General features: G+C 36.1%; 1 protein-coding gene across 1 annotated transcript in view; it reads left to right on the forward strand.

Annotated features, from left to right (window-relative positions):
- The first annotated feature begins 808 nt into the window (after window positions 1–808).
- The window catches only part of LOC130233262 (leucine-rich repeat transmembrane neuronal protein 4), a 244338-nt gene continuing 226559 nt past the window's right edge, over window positions 809–18587 (forward strand). Inside the window, exon 1 of the mRNA XM_056463213.1 lies at window positions 809–2386. Within this exon, the coding sequence (XP_056319188.1) occupies window positions 809–2386 (1578 nt within the window). The remainder of the gene's footprint in view (window positions 2387–18587) is intronic.

An 18587-nucleotide genomic window follows, 5' to 3' on the forward strand; every position in this document is an offset into this window, starting at 1 on the left:
ACAGATTTTTATTTTTCAGTGTTTTTTTTTTAGCTAGATGGAGTGCTTTAAGATTTTGGATGCTGCACAAGGATTCAGGATTTGTATCTTGTAGCAATGCATGTTTGATTCTACCCTCATCATTTAGAGAACAAAACAATCACAAGGACGTGCAGGCCCAATCTCTCTCTTTTTTTCAATGTTGCTGTGATGCTTTCCTTTCTATCTTTCATCTGTAGCATACCTTAGTTGACACAATAATTTTCTTTGAATATTTTCCACGTTTTTATTCATGTGTATTGTCTGCTAATTTCATACTGTTAACCATGAGCAGAGGAGAGGCGATCTGTAATTTTAACAGTCTGGATTCTCTACCTCACCGGCAGTGTAATTATGGATATTGAGGAAACCTTTAGGGGAAGTACATTTTTCTGCATTATTTTAATAAAAAAACAAGTCAAGTTACTCTTGATCGTCGAGCTTTTTCGGTTGCCACAAGGTGAATGTGTATATTTGCTTTCATTTGTAATTAGAGTACATGAAATAAGCACGGAAAATCAATTGTGGCTGGCATAATTTTAAGAATGCCAAATGCTCCGCTACAAGGGCAATTTGCATAATAATCTCATTATTGCAAAATGAAAACAAGGTAAATAAAGTTCATACTTGAAGCAACACTTAAGTTCATAGTTATATATGCAAAATATGATTCAGTGAAGATTTACTGTATACTTTGATGCAAAATGAGACTAATTAGGTATTTACTAATCCTTGTAAGCAAGTCATCATCAGTTGACTGAAATGCCAAACAAGGAGTACTGACCAAATCATGGCTCATCCCTTCTTTCTCTTTGTGTTTAATGCAGGATCCCTGGTGAGATCCCGTTGGCTGATGATCCCCCTGCTCGTGCAGGCCTGGCTCTTGGCTTCCCAAGGCAGAGTCCGAGAGAAACCATGTCCCCGAAGCTGCCGCTGCGATGGCAAAATAGTGTATTGTGAGTCAAATGCCTTCCGTGATGTGCCAAAGAACGTTTCCATTGGATGCCAGGGACTTTCTCTGCGGTACAACAGCTTGGTGAACCTCAGGGCTGGTCAGTTTGCCAGCCTCAGCCAGTTGGTCTGGCTGTACCTTGACCACAACTACATCAGTGGAGTGGACAAACAAGCCTTTCAGGGTGTTCAAAGACTAAAGGAGTTGATCCTCAGCTCCAACAAGATCACTCATTTGGAAAACAGCACGTTCCATTCGATTCCCAACCTACGAAACCTGGACCTCTCCTACAACAAACTTCAAATCCTGCAGCCAAATCAATTTCAAGGCTTGCGCAAACTGTTGAGTCTCCACATCAGATCAAACTCCCTCAAGACGGTTCCTATGCGAGTGTTTCAGGATTGTCGAAATCTGGAGTTCCTTGATTTGGGGTATAATAGACTGCGGAGTCTAACTCGTAATGCATTTGCGGGGCTTCTCAAACTGACCGAGTTACACTTGGAGCACAACCAATTCTCAAAGATCAATTTTTCTCATTTCCCAAGGCTGAACAACCTCCGTGCTTTGTATCTGCAATGGAATCGGATAAAGTCGATAACCCAGGGAATTACATGGACCTGGACCTCTTTGCAAAAGCTGGATCTCTCTGGGAATGACCTGCAGGTGTTGGATTCGAGCATCTTCCAGTGTCTCCCCAACTTGCAGACTCTTAATCTGGACTCTAATAAATTAAGCAACGTGTCTCAAGAGGCCATCTCGGCTTGGATCTCGCTTACTACTATCAGTCTTGCAGGAAACATTTGGGAATGCAACCCCAGCTTATGCCCTCTTGTAGCCTGGCTGAGGAACTTCAAGGGGAACAAAGAGACCACCATGATTTGTGCAGGACCGAAGGAGATTCAGGGTGAGAAAGTCATCGAGGCCCTTGACACGCATGGAATATGCAAGACAACCCCCACCCCTTATCTGACGATCTCCTCTACTGTAAGTTCCCCATCCAAACCCAAACGTTTCCCCCTGCCCACTATGTTCAGGGTAAATGAGAAAATAACTCGGAACAATGCTGTTGCACCATCTCCGACGGCAGCATCCCCACCTGTCCCTGAGCAGGACTTTGAGCATGTTTCATTCCACAAGATAATAGCCGGCAGTGTCGCCCTCTTCTTATCCGTGGCCATGATCTTGCTAGTGATCTATGTCTCCTGGAAGCGTTATCCCAGCAGCATGAAGCAACTGCAGCAGCATTCCATGGTGCGAAAGCGCCGGAAAAAGGCACGGGAGACAGAGCGCACCCTCAGCTCTCCGCTTCAGGAATATTATGTGGACTACAAACCCACAAACTCAGAAACCATGGACGTACTGGTCAATGGGACAGGACCCTGTACCTACACCATCTCCGGCTCCCGAGAATGTGAGGTATGATCCGTCGCCCTCCTAAAATCCATTACCACTGCGGGGAATAAGAGGTAAATGTCCAGTCTATGTGAGTGAGGCAAAAAAGTGTGTTGTCTCCCCCCTTTTTTTCCGCTGCTAGCTCTTCCCCTGATGGGTAGGAAACATGGGTCAGTGCATGGCAACTTGAGTCATATGTTCTCAGTCTTGTAATCAAAGTTTTGCTTACGTCTTTAACATCAGATATACAGCAGTAAGATAAATCTTTCTCGAGCCAAAAACACCTAACTGATTTGTGGAATTTCTATTCTTTTATTCTTACAAATAACTTGCAGTTTCACATACTGGGTCAAGTCTTAGTGCATTGCTCCTTTCCTATCCTCTGTGTGTTTTTGCATTATCAAAACATGCAACACCTCGAGCAAAGGGCCGTTGAGTCAGATGAATTGCGACTGCTTGTTTAAAGGAAAGAGACTGAAAGGAGACTGACGAAATGTGAGAACAAATACATTGGTCTGGGTCCAAGATAAATATTTGCCTCATTTTGGTTTCAAGGTAGCAGTGACCTGATTATTGAGAGGTTGAAGAGACGTTCCTTAATCATGCACTTTGTCTAACAATTCATTAGTTCAGGACGTAATTAAAGGTACACATTGCTGATCCTTATGTCCTAATCCCACCACATGGCTACTTATGGCAGATAGACATTTGTTGAGCGATTGCATGAAATAATTTATTCAGTGCCATAGGTTCTCCCCGTGAAATATGATAAGGCACAGGTCCAGGCATAGAGGAGCTTGAGAAAATAAACGTAAAGCCTTTTGCTGTGAAACAGCTACTCGGGGGAGTCAGACTACACACACAATACAAATTACATTTCTTTTCGAGCCCTAGAGCAGCAAAAGCAAAGGCAATCTTCATAGTGGAAATAGATTCAGTGTCTGCAGGTCTAATTATAAACGGCTTTCCGCAAAGGTCATCTTAAGGATCATCACCATCATATCACTGGAAATGTTAGAACAAGGGTGAGATCTGTAGGGCATCTAACTTATGGGACTGCCATCATTTCCACTTGTTTTGTTGATTCAGTGGATTGTATAGGTAAATCTCTGTGGTGGTTATATTTCCCATTGAAAGTAATGAACATCCCAAGGGATCCATTTCAGCAGCTCGAAATTATGATAAAGGTAGTGTCCTTGAAAGAAGTTATATTGGGAACTACGTCCTGGGAAACAAGGTTAGATTAAATAATTGTTAGGGTGAATTAAGGAAATTCGCAAATGGATGGAATGCAGAAGTTTCTGACTAAGAGACTTTATTTGTTTTGCCTTCACAGTGATGAAAGTAAAAGGTGATATTTCATTTCAGTGCTTTATTCTGAAACGTACACGAGGGGCTGTGCTTTTCCACTTGTGTATCGTTGCCGTGTTGATTCATTTGCTTTATGGTCTTGTTGTTGTTAGCATCCATCATGTCCTTTGCCCCTTTTGTTGCTCCTGTTGATGTGTTTTTCAGCCTTTTGACAAGTGTGAATATGTTTTTTTTTCCGTAAATGAAAACTGTACAACTGAATCCTGCATTTAAACAACTCATAATGCTAATGTGTAACACAGTGATATTGGGTGATTTATATGCTTGACTAAGCATTTTTACTACTACAGTATTAAACCAAAGGTTAAGTATATTGCTAATGCACAACATATATTAGGATACAGATAATGATGTATCTTTTAATGTAAAGTACAGCACGTAACAGAATATATCCAGTTTTAAGGGGTATTTTGATATAAAATGCACCTGAAAATGTTAATAATGAACTTGTTTTATTGGCAACATTGTTTGACATTTAAGCTTTTATGAAGTCCAAAAAGCAGTAACAGGCGCACATGTTTAGTAAATCGGTCTTATATTTCTGATATTTTTATCTTTTTGTAACTACAACTTGAGATTCTATAATAACTATATGTGCATTTGTTTGTCATTAAAGGGATAGTTCATCCCAAATTTAAATTCTGTCATTTTTTTTACTCTCCCTTTACTTGTTCCAAACCATTTTTTTGCTTCCTGTTGAACACAAAATAAGTTATACTGAACGATGTTGGAAACCTGTAATTGTTACCATCTATAGTATTTGTTGGTTAGTGGTTTCCACCATCCTTTGATATAACTTATTCTGTGTTCAGCAGTACAAAAGCAAACCTTAAACTGGCATGAAACAAGTAAATGATGACATAATTTTCATTTTTGGGTGACCTACCCCTTTAATATCGCATATTTGGTTGCATTCTTGTACTCTGGGATCTTAATTAAAGGGTTTTATAGCCTGCATTTAAACAACCCATAATGCTAATGTGAACGCAGTGATATTTGGTGATTTATGTGGTTGACTTCTTGTGAAGTATACATTTTTACTACTACTACAGTATAAACCCAAAGGTTAAGCATATTGTTAACACACAATATAAATTAGGATGCAAATAATTACATGTTTTTCAGCTAAAATCAGATTTAAATGTAGAGTACAGCACATAACAGAGAATATTCAATTTTAAGGAGTGTTTTGGTGTAAAATGTACTAGGAAATGTGTGAAATACACTATAAACTTGTTTTTATTGACAACATTGTTTGAGATATAAGCTTTTATGAAGTCCAGAAGCACTGACAGGCACACATTGACTTTTAGTAAATCGGTTTGAGCTCTGATATTTTTATTTCTTTGTAACTACAACCTGAGACTCTATAATAACTATATGTGCATTTGTAGTATATACTATATGTGCATTCAAGTAAATGATGACATAATTTTCATTTTGGGGTCACCTACCCCTTTAATATTGAATATTTGGTTAAGTTCTTGTACTCTGGGACCTTAAATACAGGGTTGTATTGCCTGCATTTAATCAACCCATAATGCTAACGTGTAACACGGTGATATTGGGTGATTTATGTGGTTGACTACTACAGCACATAGTTGACTACAGCACATAACAGAAAATAGCCAATTTTAGTAGGTATTTTGGTGTAAAATGTACTAGGAAATGTGTGAAATACACTATAAACTTGTTTTTATTGACAACATTGTTTGAGATATAAGCTTTTATAAAGTCCAGAAGCACTGACAGGCACACATAGACTTCATGTTTAGTTTATCGGTCTGAGTTCTGATATTTTTATCTCTTTGCAACTATAATTTGAGATTCTATAATAACTAAATATGCATTTGTTGGTCATTTAAAGAGATGGTTCATCCCAAAATATAAATTCTGTCATCGTTCACCCTCCCTTGTTCCAAGCCATTTATTTTCTTCCTTTGAACACAAAATAAGTTATACTGAACAATGTTGGAAACCTGTAAAGGTTAACATCTATAGTATTTGTTGGTTACCGGTTTCCATCATCCTTTGATATAACTTATTCTTTGTTCAACAGTACAAAAGCAACCTTAAACTAGTATGAAACAAGTAAATATCAAGTAAATGATGACATAATTGTAGTTTTGGGTTGACCTTCCCCTTTAATATGGAATATTTGTTTGCATTCTTGTACTCTGGGATCTTAATTAAAGGGTTTTATAGCCTGCATTTAAACAACCCATAACGCTAATGTGGAAGACAGTGATATTGAGTGATTTATGTGGTTGACTTCTTGTGAAGTATGCATTTTTACTACTACTACAGTATAAACCCAAAGGTTTAGCATTGTTAATGAGCAATATAAATTCGGATGCAAATAAGTATGTATTTTTCTGCTAAAATCAGATTTGAATGTAGAGTACAGTACATAACAGAAAATAGCCTATTTTAGCAGGTATTTTTGGTGTAAAATGTACTAGCAAATGTGTGAAATACACTATAAACTTGTTCTTATTGACAACATTGTTTGAGATATAAGCTTTTATGAAGTCCAGAAGCACTGGCAGGCACACATAGACTTCATGTTTAGTAAATCGGTCTGAGTTCTGATGTTTTTATCTCTTTGTAACTACAATTTGCAACCCAGGCTCATTCTGAGAACGTAGTCCCGGGGACGTATCTGGAGACCGTGAAATACGTCCCGGGAGGTGCGTATTTTTGCAGTTTTTGTTTTCGCGAATCCGCAAGAGACCGCTGTGCATGCTTTTTCCCGCGCCGTTCTCGCGTAAACCCGCTTAAGGCCGCTGTCGAACGACCTTCCGCCTGTCTGCCTGGATGACAGAATGATTGACCGCGCGACCAGCCAATCGGCTGACCCACCCTCCTCCGTCCCTAAACCCAACCAACGACGATTCACAAAAGCCGTCCAGAAAAAGAAAAGCCCTCGTCTGATTTTTACCACGTTTTCGGATTTTGACCACATTCTCACCCTGTGACGAACTTGTTCGCTCTTTATTTTTTGGATTTTGTTTTTGTTTTCTTACCTGATTTCTGGAACCGCTCTTCCCCGGACTCGAACCCGGTCATCGTCGTGATCAGCCCCTCTCTGCGCCTCGAGTCCACCAGAGTACACGAAGAGCTAACCGGACAAACTGGTTGCAGCGGGAAAGCCCTCCACACGGAGGCGAGCGGCCGGCTGGCCGGCCGGCAAACGCCGAAGGGAACGGCGTCACACCGCCCCGCAGCGTTCGCTTAAAAAAAATGAAATGCAGCCGTACGTACCCCCGGCTACGTATTTCGCGGTCTCCAGAAACGTCCCCCGGGACTACGTTCTCAGAATGAGCCTGGGTTGACAATTTGAGGTTCTATAATAACTATATTTGGATTTGTTTATCATTAAAAGTCATTATTTAATCTCCCTTTACTTGTTCCAAACCATTTATTTTTTTCTTGTTGAACACAAAATAAGTTATACTGAATAATATTAAAAAACCTGTAACAATTAACTTCCATATTTGTTAGTTACTGGTTTCCACCATTCTTCATATAATTTATTTTGTGTTAAACAATATAAAAAAATCCTCAAACTGATTTTAAACACGAAAATAATGACAGAATTTTAGATTTTATTGGAACTCTCCCTTTAATATGCAATATTTGGTTGCGTTCTTGTTCTCTGAGACCTTAAATACAGGGTTTTATAGCCTGCCTGAGTCCATCTCTCTCTTAAATCGTGCGGATGAGTTAGATGAGTCCCTGACAGCTTTTTTGTTGACAAGGCAGAACCGCAGGAAGTCCAGGCACCGGGCCATTACTGAAGCCCCTTGATGTTGTGAGCAGTCAGGCTGGCCATATTTACAGCAAGAAGGACGGTGATTCTATCTCGGAAAATTGGAAGTGTCAAAAGAGCGAGATCAGAGACATAAAGCTATGGCTGTCAGAAAGCAATTTTTATCGACCGGCGATAACCTGTGACCTCCAGTGACCATGGTCAGCGGCATCTCTCACACGCACATGGATCCACAGAAGAGTGGAGGTGCAGAATAAGAGTGCATGTTGTATCTATAAACGGGAATGGGAGTTAAATCAGCATTTCTTGGCTTATCATTTATTTTATTCATTTTAACAATACCTGAGAACACGATATGGTGTCACAGAATCCGATTGAGCATTATTCGCCAAGTGTTGCACAATCACACAAGGACTTTATTGTGGTTTACTGGAGCTTAGAATACCTACGTACATAACACAAGGGGACAGAAAGATATTTGCTTAATATAACGATATTTTATACATTTTCAACTAGGGCCGCATATAATATTGTTTTTGCATCAATATTGCAATGTCATATACTATGATATATATATACATAAAACCGGCATTTGAGGGGCCGTCCAAGAAGTTTTGTGCACGAGCATAGGAAATCGGCGCGCAAGCAAAGAGATCCGCATGCTCGTAGGCTATTACATAAATGAGATCTTGACTTGTAATACTCACAACATTTGTCATTGAAATAACGCCACAGGTATTTAGTAGATCTGTTTAAAAAAAAGGCCTGCCGCCACAGCTGGAAAAAATCCTAGAGGAAACACTGCTGAATGTAACTGGGAGCCAGTGTAAAGACCTAAGGACAGGTGTGATGTGCTCTGATTTCCTGGTTCTGGTCAGAATCCTGGCAGCATCGTTCTGGATGAGCTGCAACTGTCCCACATTCATTTTGAAAAGGCCAGTGTCCATTACAGTAATCCACTCTGCTGGTGATAAAAGCATGAACTAGTTTCTTCACTGAAAACAAAGCATCTAATTCTTGCAATGTTTTTGAGATGATAGTACGCTGATTTACTAACTAATTTGACATGACTATTGAAACTCAGATCTGACTCCAGAGTCACACCAAGATTCTTGACCTTATTTTTTGTTGTTTGACCCTTAAAGCCAAGGTAATCATTCACCTTGAAAACCTCATCTCTGTTTCCTAGTGAAATGACTTCAGTTTTCTCTTAACTGAAGAAAGTTTTGGCACATCCAACTGTTAATTTCATCAATGCATTGGCAGAGGGTGTCAATAAATGGAAAATAAAATCATATGAATTTGTATGAATTCACTTTTCTGAGAATATGTAAATTAGTTACGTTTATTTCATGAGATCTTTTTCATGCAGACATGATACTGTAAGTGTTTTAGTGTTTTCAGCAGCTCCATTCATAGTAAATGATCCACATGATGAAGTTCACTTGTATTTTTGCTTATATTCATGGATGATTGCCAAGTTTGTAAAGCGTATTGTTCATTTTGACTATTGAAATCTAAAAGAAAACGTTACGGCGGGTACAAATTATTATGGCCACATTTTTTTCTCTTCTTTTTTTCAAGTCACAAGCCACCATTTCAGATCCGTTTGAATGGACGGATATAGGGAAAAGCCTCCTTTTCCATTTTGAAAGGGTTGCTTTGATATTCAATATTTGGAAATCTGATTTTCACGTATTGTAAATTGATGGTATATATTTGAGCTGTACTTTCACAGTAATGAGAAGCTCGCAGCCCCTGGTCGCTGTATGAATCTTTGTTCTTTTCATGCTCTACAGAAGAAAGAAAGAAAGTCATACAGAATTGATACAGCATGAGAGGAAGCAAACCATGACAGATTTTTCATTATCGCATGCAATTCCTTTGCTGTGAAATCTCTTTCACACTTCTAGTAATGATGCAAGTTTCATATTTAACCAACTTACTTCAAGTCCACTATGATTACTGTTTGACCATATGACAGAAAATACAGTTGAAGTCTGAATTATGAGCCCTCCTGAATTATTAACCCCGCTGCATATTATTTCCCCCAATTTCTGTTTAACAGAAATATTTTGACAGCACATTTCTAAACATAATAGTTTTAATAACTCATTTCTTATAACTGATTTATTTTATCTTTGCCATGATGACGACACATGATATTTGACTAGATATTTTTCAAGATACTAGTATTTGGCTTAAAGTGACATTTAAAGGCTGAACTAGGTTAATTAGGCTAATAAGGCAAGTTAGGGTCCGTGTATATTTTGGTCATTGGATTTTCATTGTGGAAACAGATATTGAAAAACACAACAATTCAAAAATGAAAACTGAAATACAAGGTGTTTCCCTTCTTCATGATGACAAACAGATAAGCAAAATTTAAAAATCATTTAATTTTACATTTTTATTTCCAATAACCAAATAAAAATGAATAAAATAAAAGACATTATCACTAAAATAAAATCACCAGAAAACAAAAATGAAAAAAGGCTATTTTTTATCTTCCCAGAGACCTACTTATTCACGGTGAGATACACAATGCTGCCACACACAGGCTAGCCTACTGTAGGCTGTTATTTTTTTTACTTAATTGTGTTATAAAATAGTGCTTGGCGATTAATTTAAAAAAAAATTGAAATCGAAATTGAGAACCTATAATCGATCTAATTTTCCCAGGTCAATTTTCTTGATGATTTTTTCCTACTGTGTGTGGAGTCACGTGACCCCGCTCTGTTAAGGCTGATTTATACTGATTTATATCGAGAGTCTTCGTGCGGTCACATACCCATGCGCCTCTAAAAAAGTAACACATTGCAAAGACGTGTAGCGCAAGCTCTGTTATTGTTCGATTTGGTAGCGTTGACACATGTGGATATATATGACAGATACAAATACAGATGACAGAACGCAGTAGCCTATTCTACAGTAGCCCAAAATTGCTTAAGGGGGCTAATAATATTGACCTTAAAATGTTAATAAAATAAAATAAAACTGCTTTCATTCTAGCCAAAATAAAAACTAATAAGGCTTATTCCAGAAGGAAAAAAATATGGGAAATCCTTTGAAAAATTCCTTGCTCTGTTAAACATCATGTGGAAAATATTTGAAAAACCATCGCAGGACGGCCAATAATTTTGACTTCAGCTGAATGTAATAATATGCATAGCATGTGTGTATGTATGTATGTATGTATGTATGTATGTGTGTATGTATGTATGTATGTATGTATGTATGTATGTATGTATGTATATGTGCAAATAAGGATGATTCGGCGTTTCCTAGCTGTCACTGCAGATGTATTAATGAGCGATTCTAAGTGCGTAACGCCGCTGTGAAATCCCTGCTTAATCACTGTGGCCGTGTTTTGGCGTTTCTCCAGAAGCGCAGATACTGTAAAAGCCAGTGGGCATTGGCAGCATTGTTTCAGCGTATTAAAATGAACAACAGCTTTCCCTGAAACTACAAATGTCCTCTTTAGCAGAACAGGGCCTCCCAGAGCTCGGTGTTGGGTCAGCTCCTTTTGCTCCAAACGGTGAAGTCTTCGTCCTTGAGTTCTGGACGGCGTCCCGGTGTTTCTGGCCCGAACAGCAGAGCTTCACCTTTTTTTTTTTTTTTTTTGCTCTGCTGCAACCCGACCGCTCTGGATGATGCTGTGTCGGATGTTTTATACAAACACAGGCCTAGGATCTGGAGGTTTTGTGGGTGTGTTGGTATCACTGTGGTTTGCATATCGTTTTTTTTTTTTTTTCTTTCAAGGACTCTTGCTATGAATATTCAGTCTGAGTGTAGCTCAGGTGGGATTTCATACAACAAAATAGCTCTGTTCCAAGACCAAACCAAGTGGGCTTATTATACCTAGAAAGCGTTACGAGAAGATGAGAGGAGTCGTTTTTATGTTTTTATTGAAAGGAGTATGAATTCTCGTGACGCTGTGCCGTTCCATCATTAGTATATTTGAAGTATATACTATGAAAAAATAATGACTCTTGAAGAGCTGAAGAATCTAGGACAACTTGATGCATTGACTTGAGTTGCTTAAAGTATTAAAGTATACTTTGTTTTCTCAGTTTGAAATGTGTCTTTAATGCAAAATTCATTTTGTCAAGTCAAAGTTTGTATTTTTTAATGTTTTTCTTTTTATTTATTAACAATTAATGTTATTAACTGTGCATATGTGTGTCCACCGGAGTGTTTTTTCTTGAGCCCAGCATTTGTTTTCAGTTGCTTTCAATGGTAGTGTCTAGTTTTTGAGAGCCTGCAGCATTGGGGACTTTTATTTATTTATTTATTTTTATAGCACACACACACACAAATATATATATATATATACAGGAGGTATGTATATATATATATATATATATATATATATATATATATATATATATATATATATATATATATATATATATATATATATATATATATATATATGTGAGTGTGTGTGTGTGTGTGTGTGTGTGTGTGTGTGTGTGTGTGTGTATATATATGTATGTATGTATGTATGTATGTATGTATGTGTGTGTATATATATATGTGTATATATATGTGTATATATATGTATGTATGTATGTATGTATGTATGTATGTATGTATTGCGTGTGTGTGTGTGTGTGTGTATGTATGTATGTATGTATGTATGTATATATGTATATATATGATCATATTTTATTTTGGTAAAAGAAGCGTTCTCTAGACGTCTTTGCCTTTCATATAAGGCACTTCCAATACCAAATGATCAACTAGAAGTCAAGTTATTATTTGTTGCTCCTAAAACTTGAATAGGCGACAAGACTTTTGTCAGGCAGTGTATATACATTCATAAAATGTAAATAATATAGTTCTATTTTGGATGCAATTAAACCCCCCTTTTAAATATGTTCATCATTCTGTGCACGTCTTTGTGTATACAAATCCGACATTTCGAAAGCTCCAGTTTCGACAGACATCTGCCCAAGTAGGCAGCAGGAGACAGCAGGACAACTGACGCACTTTTGGAACAGAGCTGATGAAGTGTATTTCTAATAAAAGTGAAATTCTCAGGGAAGGGATGGCGTATGAATACACAAATAGCGCGTTCCCTCGTTTGACATCTGGAACGCTGTGCTAAACGAACATATGTCAGCTACAAACAAGTCGTTCATGAACCAGAAGCAACTAGAAAGTTGGAACGAAGCATTTGAACAGATGTCTTACATTTACCAAACTTTTAAATGTGCAAAACTAGGCTTCAAGGTAGTAGAATGTAACTTGGAGACGACACCGTTTGTGTTGTTAGTGTCTTGTTGTTTGAAGTTAGAATTATTAGCCCCCCTGTTTATTTTTCCCCCAATTTCTGTTTAACGGAGAGAAGATTTATTCAACACATGTCTAAACATAATAGTTTCAATACCTCATTTCTAATAACTGATTTATTTTATCTTTGCCATGATGACAGTACATATTATTTGACTAGATATTTTTCAGGACACTTCTATACAGCTTAAAGTGACATTTAAAGGCTTAACTAGGTTAATTAGGCAAGTTAGGGTAATTAGGCAAGTCATTGTATAACAGTGGTTTTGTTATGTATCAAAAACAAATATTGCTGTAGGATGTTGAAGGGTTTCTTGTGTGTTTGGTTGTAATAAATGGGTTTGAAAGCAGATCGATGTACTGTAGGACTTCATTGACCTGGATTGTTAAAGTAATGCAGGTACAGCAGTCATAATGCAGGCTTATAGGCTGAATGTGCTGATGTGCTTCTGGTCAAGTTGTTGTAATGTAGGACGGGACTTAATTTTATCTACTGGGATTGGGTTGGATTGGATTGTGAAAAGTAGGTTGGGATATTATGTTTTTTTCCTCCTCCCATGAGGCTTTGGTTATATTTTAATACAACTGGAGAGGCTTTTGCATTCATCTGAGTAGCCGCTATTTACAGTAACGGCTACTACTTTTTAATTTAATTTAATTTAACTTCATTTCATTTAATGGCTATGCATTTTAGAGTTCATTTATTTAATTTTGATGTATTGTTTGTAGTTATTTAATTTAATTTATTTGTAATTTAATTTATTTTGAACCCATTTTAATAATCACTAAAACAACATTTTTGTTGTTTTGTTTTGTTTTTGCTTTTTCTTTTCTTTTCTTTTGTGTTTTCTTTTGTGTTTTCTTTTGTGTTTTGTTTTGTGTTTGGTTTTTTTGTGTTTTGTTTCTTGTTTCTTGTTTTGTGTTGTGCTGTGCTGTTTTGGTTTTTTTGTGTTTTGTTTTTTGTTTTGTGTTGTGTTGTTATGTTTGTTTTTTGTGTTTTGTTTCTTGTTTTGTTTTGTTGTGTTGTTGTGTTTTGTTTTTTTGTTTTGTTTTGTGTTGTGTTGTTGTGCTTTGTTTTTTGTGTTTTTTTTCTTGTTTTGTGTTGTGTTGTTATGTTTTGTTTTTTTGTGTTTTGTTTCTTGTTTTGTGTTGTTGTGTTTTGTTTTTTGTTTTGTGTTATGTTGTTGTGTTTTGTTTTTTGTGTTTTGTTTCTTGTTTTGTGCTGTGTTGTTATGTTTTTTTGTGTTTTGATTCTTGTTTTGTTTTGTGTTGTGTTGTTGTGTTTTGTTTTTTGTTTTGTGTTGTGTTGTTGTGTTTTGATTTTTGTGTTTTGTTTCTTGTTTTGTGTTGTGTTGTTGTGTTTTGATTCTTGTTTTGTGTTGTGTTGTGTTGTTGTGTTTTGTTTTTTGTTTTGTGTTGTGTTGTTGTGTTTTGTTTTTTGTGTTTTGTTTCTTGTTTTGTGTTGTGTTGTTGTGTTTTGTTTTTTGTTTTGTGTTGTGTTGTTGTGCTTTGTTTTTTGTGTTTTGTTTCTTGTTTTGTGCTGTGTTGTTATGTTTTTTTGTGTTTTGATTCTTGTTTTGTTTTGTGTTGTGTTGTTGTGTTTTGTTTTTTGTTTTGTGTTGTGTTGTTGTGTTTTGATTTTTGTGTTTTGTTTCTTGTTTTGTGTTGTGTTGTTGTGTTTTGATTTTTGTGTTTTGTTTCTTGTTTTGTTTTGTTGTTTTTTGTTTCTTGTTTTGTGTTGTGTTGTTTTGTTTCTTGTTTTGTGTTGTGTTGTTGTGTTTTGATTTTTGTGTTTTGTTTCCTGTTTTGTGTTGTTGTGTTTTGTTTCTTGTTTTGTGTTGTGTTGTTGTGTTTTTTTTTCTGTGTTTTGTTTCTTGTTTTGTTTTGTGTTGTGTTGTTGTGTTTTGTTTCTTGTTTTGTGTTGTGTTGTGTTGTTGTGTTTTGTTTCTTGTTTCTTGTTTTGTGTTGTGTTGTTGTGTTTTGTTTCTTGTTTTGTGTTGTGTTGTTGTGTTTTGTTTTTTGTGTTTTGTTTCTTGTTTCTTGTTTTGTGTTGTGTTGTTGTGTTTTGTTTCTTGTTTTGTTTTTTGTGTTTTATGTTTTGTTTTGTGTTGTGTTGTTGTGTTTTGTTTCTTGTTTTGTGTTGTTGTGTTTTGTTTTTTGTGTTTTGTTTCTTGTTTTGTGTTGTTGTGTTTTGTTTTTTGTGTTTTGTTTCTTGTTTTGTGTTGTTTAGTTTTTTGTGTTTTGTTTCTTGTTTTGTGTTGTGTTGTTGTGTTTTGTTTTTGGTTTTTTGTTTTGTTTTGTTTTGTTTTGTTTTGTTTGCAAATTATATATTTTGTATTATTTTTACTAAACAGTTCTCATCTTTTTTAAAGCCTTAGACATGTTTATTTTATTAAATAATAACTCAAAATATTGCATAAAATATAATATAATATAATAGAATAGAAATAGAATATAAAAAAATAAAATGAAATTTTGTTTTGTTTTGTTTGCTAATTATTTATTTTTTTAAAGATTTATTTATCAGATTTTATAACAGTTAACAAACAAATGTAAAAGAGAAAATAACAGTTCAAATAGAAAAAAATATATACTATAAAAATATAGTACAAAATTGATTAAAAAGATGAAAATAAACCACACTATAACTCTCATATTGTGCAACACACAGTGTATGATATGCAAAAACAATATGCATTAATTTTGCAGATCAAGCATATAAACAGTCAGTAGCAAAAGTTGAGGTTGGCAACATGTTGTATTAAAAGTATCACACACCAGACGCGGACATTCGCATGATTTTTAACATAAGACTAATCAGATGGCAGAGAAATGAACAGTGTCCTGAGTCATGGCTGGGCACGCCGGTGTGTGTACCCTGATAGAAACCTATGTTTAGGATTCTGAAATGTATGCCGCTACGCGACACGCAGCCGAGCGGTGCTTCTGGGGTGCGACCTGCTTTAGGTCAGATAAATAATGATAATAAAAAAAGAAAAGAAAACAAAGAGAAAAGGGAAAATAAATTAAACTGAATAGACTGGGGGGTGGCATGTTCTTCAAACTTGTGGTTTTGTGTAAGGAAATGTAGAAAAAGAAAGGAATATATGCTTGTGCTATATCAGCACTAGGAAGGTACAGACTAAAAGTGTAAAATGGCCAACCATTCATTCCACTGTAACTGCTTCAGGTTTCAGAGATTTGACATACTCCAAGAATGGAAACCATTTAAATCTTAATTTTTAATTATTTTTTTTCTAATTTAACAAAATAATAATGTTTCTTTAATCCACTGAGTATGGGATGTGAGTTGAGGAGACTTCCACTGCAGCAAAATACACCGCCTAGCTAATAATGACAGAAAAACTATTAATTCAGAAAAATAAAATGCTAACTCACAGTCAGAGGGTAGAACTCCAAATATTTGATTTTTATTTCAATTCTTTCTCATCGAATTTACAGTCTTGGATATACGTTTGATTTATTAAATGATAATTCAAAATATATTGTAAAATAAAATAACATTTAATTTAATTTAATTTAATTTAATTTAATTTAATTTAATTTAATTTAATTTAATTATTTAATTTAATTTAATTTAATTTAATTTAATTTAATTTAATTTAATTTAATTTAATTTAATTTAATTTAAAAGCAAATTAGTTTTCAGAACAGTACGCTTTTTCATTCTTTTTTTAAACACTATTCTGCTTACCAAGCCTGCATTTATGTGATCTAAAGTACAGTACAATCACAGAATAATTGTAATTATTATTACACAGAATTATTACACAGAATAATTGTCAAATATTTTTTTCTTATTTAAAATGGCTATTTTCTATTTGAATACATTAAAATATATAATTTATTCCTTGGATTTAAAGCTGAATTTCTAATGCCATTATTACTCCAGTCACACGATCCTCCTGAAATCATTCTAATATTCAGATTTGCGTTTAACATTGAAGCAAAAGTAAATCTTTCTCCATAAACTCTTTACTACTAACTGTATAGAGTCTCACTTACTTTTCCTCTATTTCTCTATTGTTCCTATAAAGTAAAAGGAACGGAGCATTTTATGGCCCTGCCCTGTCAGGTCCAGATAAAATAAAAGTCAACTGATGGTGTTTTAAAAAAAAAAGCTCTCAGGCCAAAAGTCCAGACCTCCAGTGAATTAATGAGATTGATAATGAAATTCAATTATACGCGTCCCCCGTTCAGGCAAGCGTTCAGGTACAAAAGGTGTCAATTCGTGGTGCGCGTGTGCTTAAAATCTTGACCTCAGATGACGGGACCGAGGATGGGACAGTCAAGCGCTTTGGTTTATATTGATTTTTTGGGGCAGATTTTCATCGTTGGATTGAGTCTGCTGGATGGTTCCACTTCAGCAAAACTCTAACAGATGAGACTAATGAAATCAAGTCCTCCTGTTCTCATTTAGTTTTCCTTTTTATTACATGAGCGATTTCACAATAATATCTCCTCTCCATCGGATACGCTGATTCAGATTTTGGAAAAAGTTGTGGAGAGTTTGTTGATGCTTTTGTTACAGTTGAATTGGCTGGATTTAGTTTGAATTGTGCATGTTGAGGGATCTTTTTTGCTTTTGTTGTCTCTTTTGATTTGTAGTGGTTTTAAAGGGCACCTATGATGTAAATCATATTTTGTAAGCTGTTTGGACAGAACGTGTGTAGGTAAAGTGTCTCCACTGTTAAATTGGAGTGATAGAAACACAGCGAGTGTCTTTTTTTGAAATATCCTGATGTTAAAATAGGATCCAAATCCCTCCCATTTTGAGGCCGGGACCGTGCGGTTTCCTCGCCCACCGAATGATTGACAGCCGCGTATTTAACCCAGGCTCATTCTGAAAGCGTAGTCCTATGGATGTTTCCTGGATGACCGCGGAATACGTCACGGGAGATACGTATTTTTTCAAGTGTTTGTTTCCGCGAATCCACGAGAGGCCACTGTGTGTGCTTTTTCATATCTCAAATTTCCACTCGCGAGTGCCGTTCGCGCCTGCTGTTCTCGCGTAACACCACCAGAGGCCGCTGTATGACTGACTGCAGTGGTGGAAAAGTACAGAAAAATCCTATTTAAGTAAAAGTCCAATTACTTGCCTAAAAAATGTAGTGCAGTAGAGTAAAAGCATCTGCTGTAATATTACTCAAAGTGTGAGTAAAAGTAGCCCTTTTTAAAAGTACTCGAGAGTAGGAGAGCATTGAGTATTATGCTGTAAAAAGCTGACGCGTTTACATGTAATTTGTGGATGTGTGTAACGTAACATTCTGTAGTGCATTTAGTTATTGCCTAGCAGGCACACAACGTCATATGATGTTAATATTAGGTTAGATTTCGGTTGTGACGTCAGGTGAAGGTCGCTGGTTTGAGCCTCGGCTGAGTCAGTTGGCGTTTCTATGTGGAGTTTGCATGTTCTCCCCCGTGTTCGCCTAGGTTTCCTCTGGGTGCTCCAGTTCCCCCCACAAATCCAAAACATGTGTACAGGTGAATTGGGTAAGCTAAATTGTCCGTAGTTTATGTATGTGAATGTAATGTAATGAGTGTGTATGGATGTTTCCCAGAGATGGGTTGCAGCTGGAAGGGCACCCGCTGCGTAATAACATATGCTGGAGAAGTTGCCGATTCATTCCGCTGTGGCGACCTCAGATTAATTTGTTTTGTTTTGTTTTGTTTTGTTTTGTTTTGTTTTGTTTTCTTTTGTTTTCTTTTCTTTTCTTTTCTTTTCTTTTCTTTTCTTTTCTTTTTTCTTTTCTTTTTTCTTTA

This window comes from Danio aesculapii, chromosome 8, assembly GCF_903798145.1.
Source record: "Danio aesculapii chromosome 8, fDanAes4.1, whole genome shotgun sequence".
In the NCBI taxonomy this organism is placed as follows: Eukaryota; Metazoa; Chordata; class Actinopteri; order Cypriniformes; family Danionidae; genus Danio; species Danio aesculapii.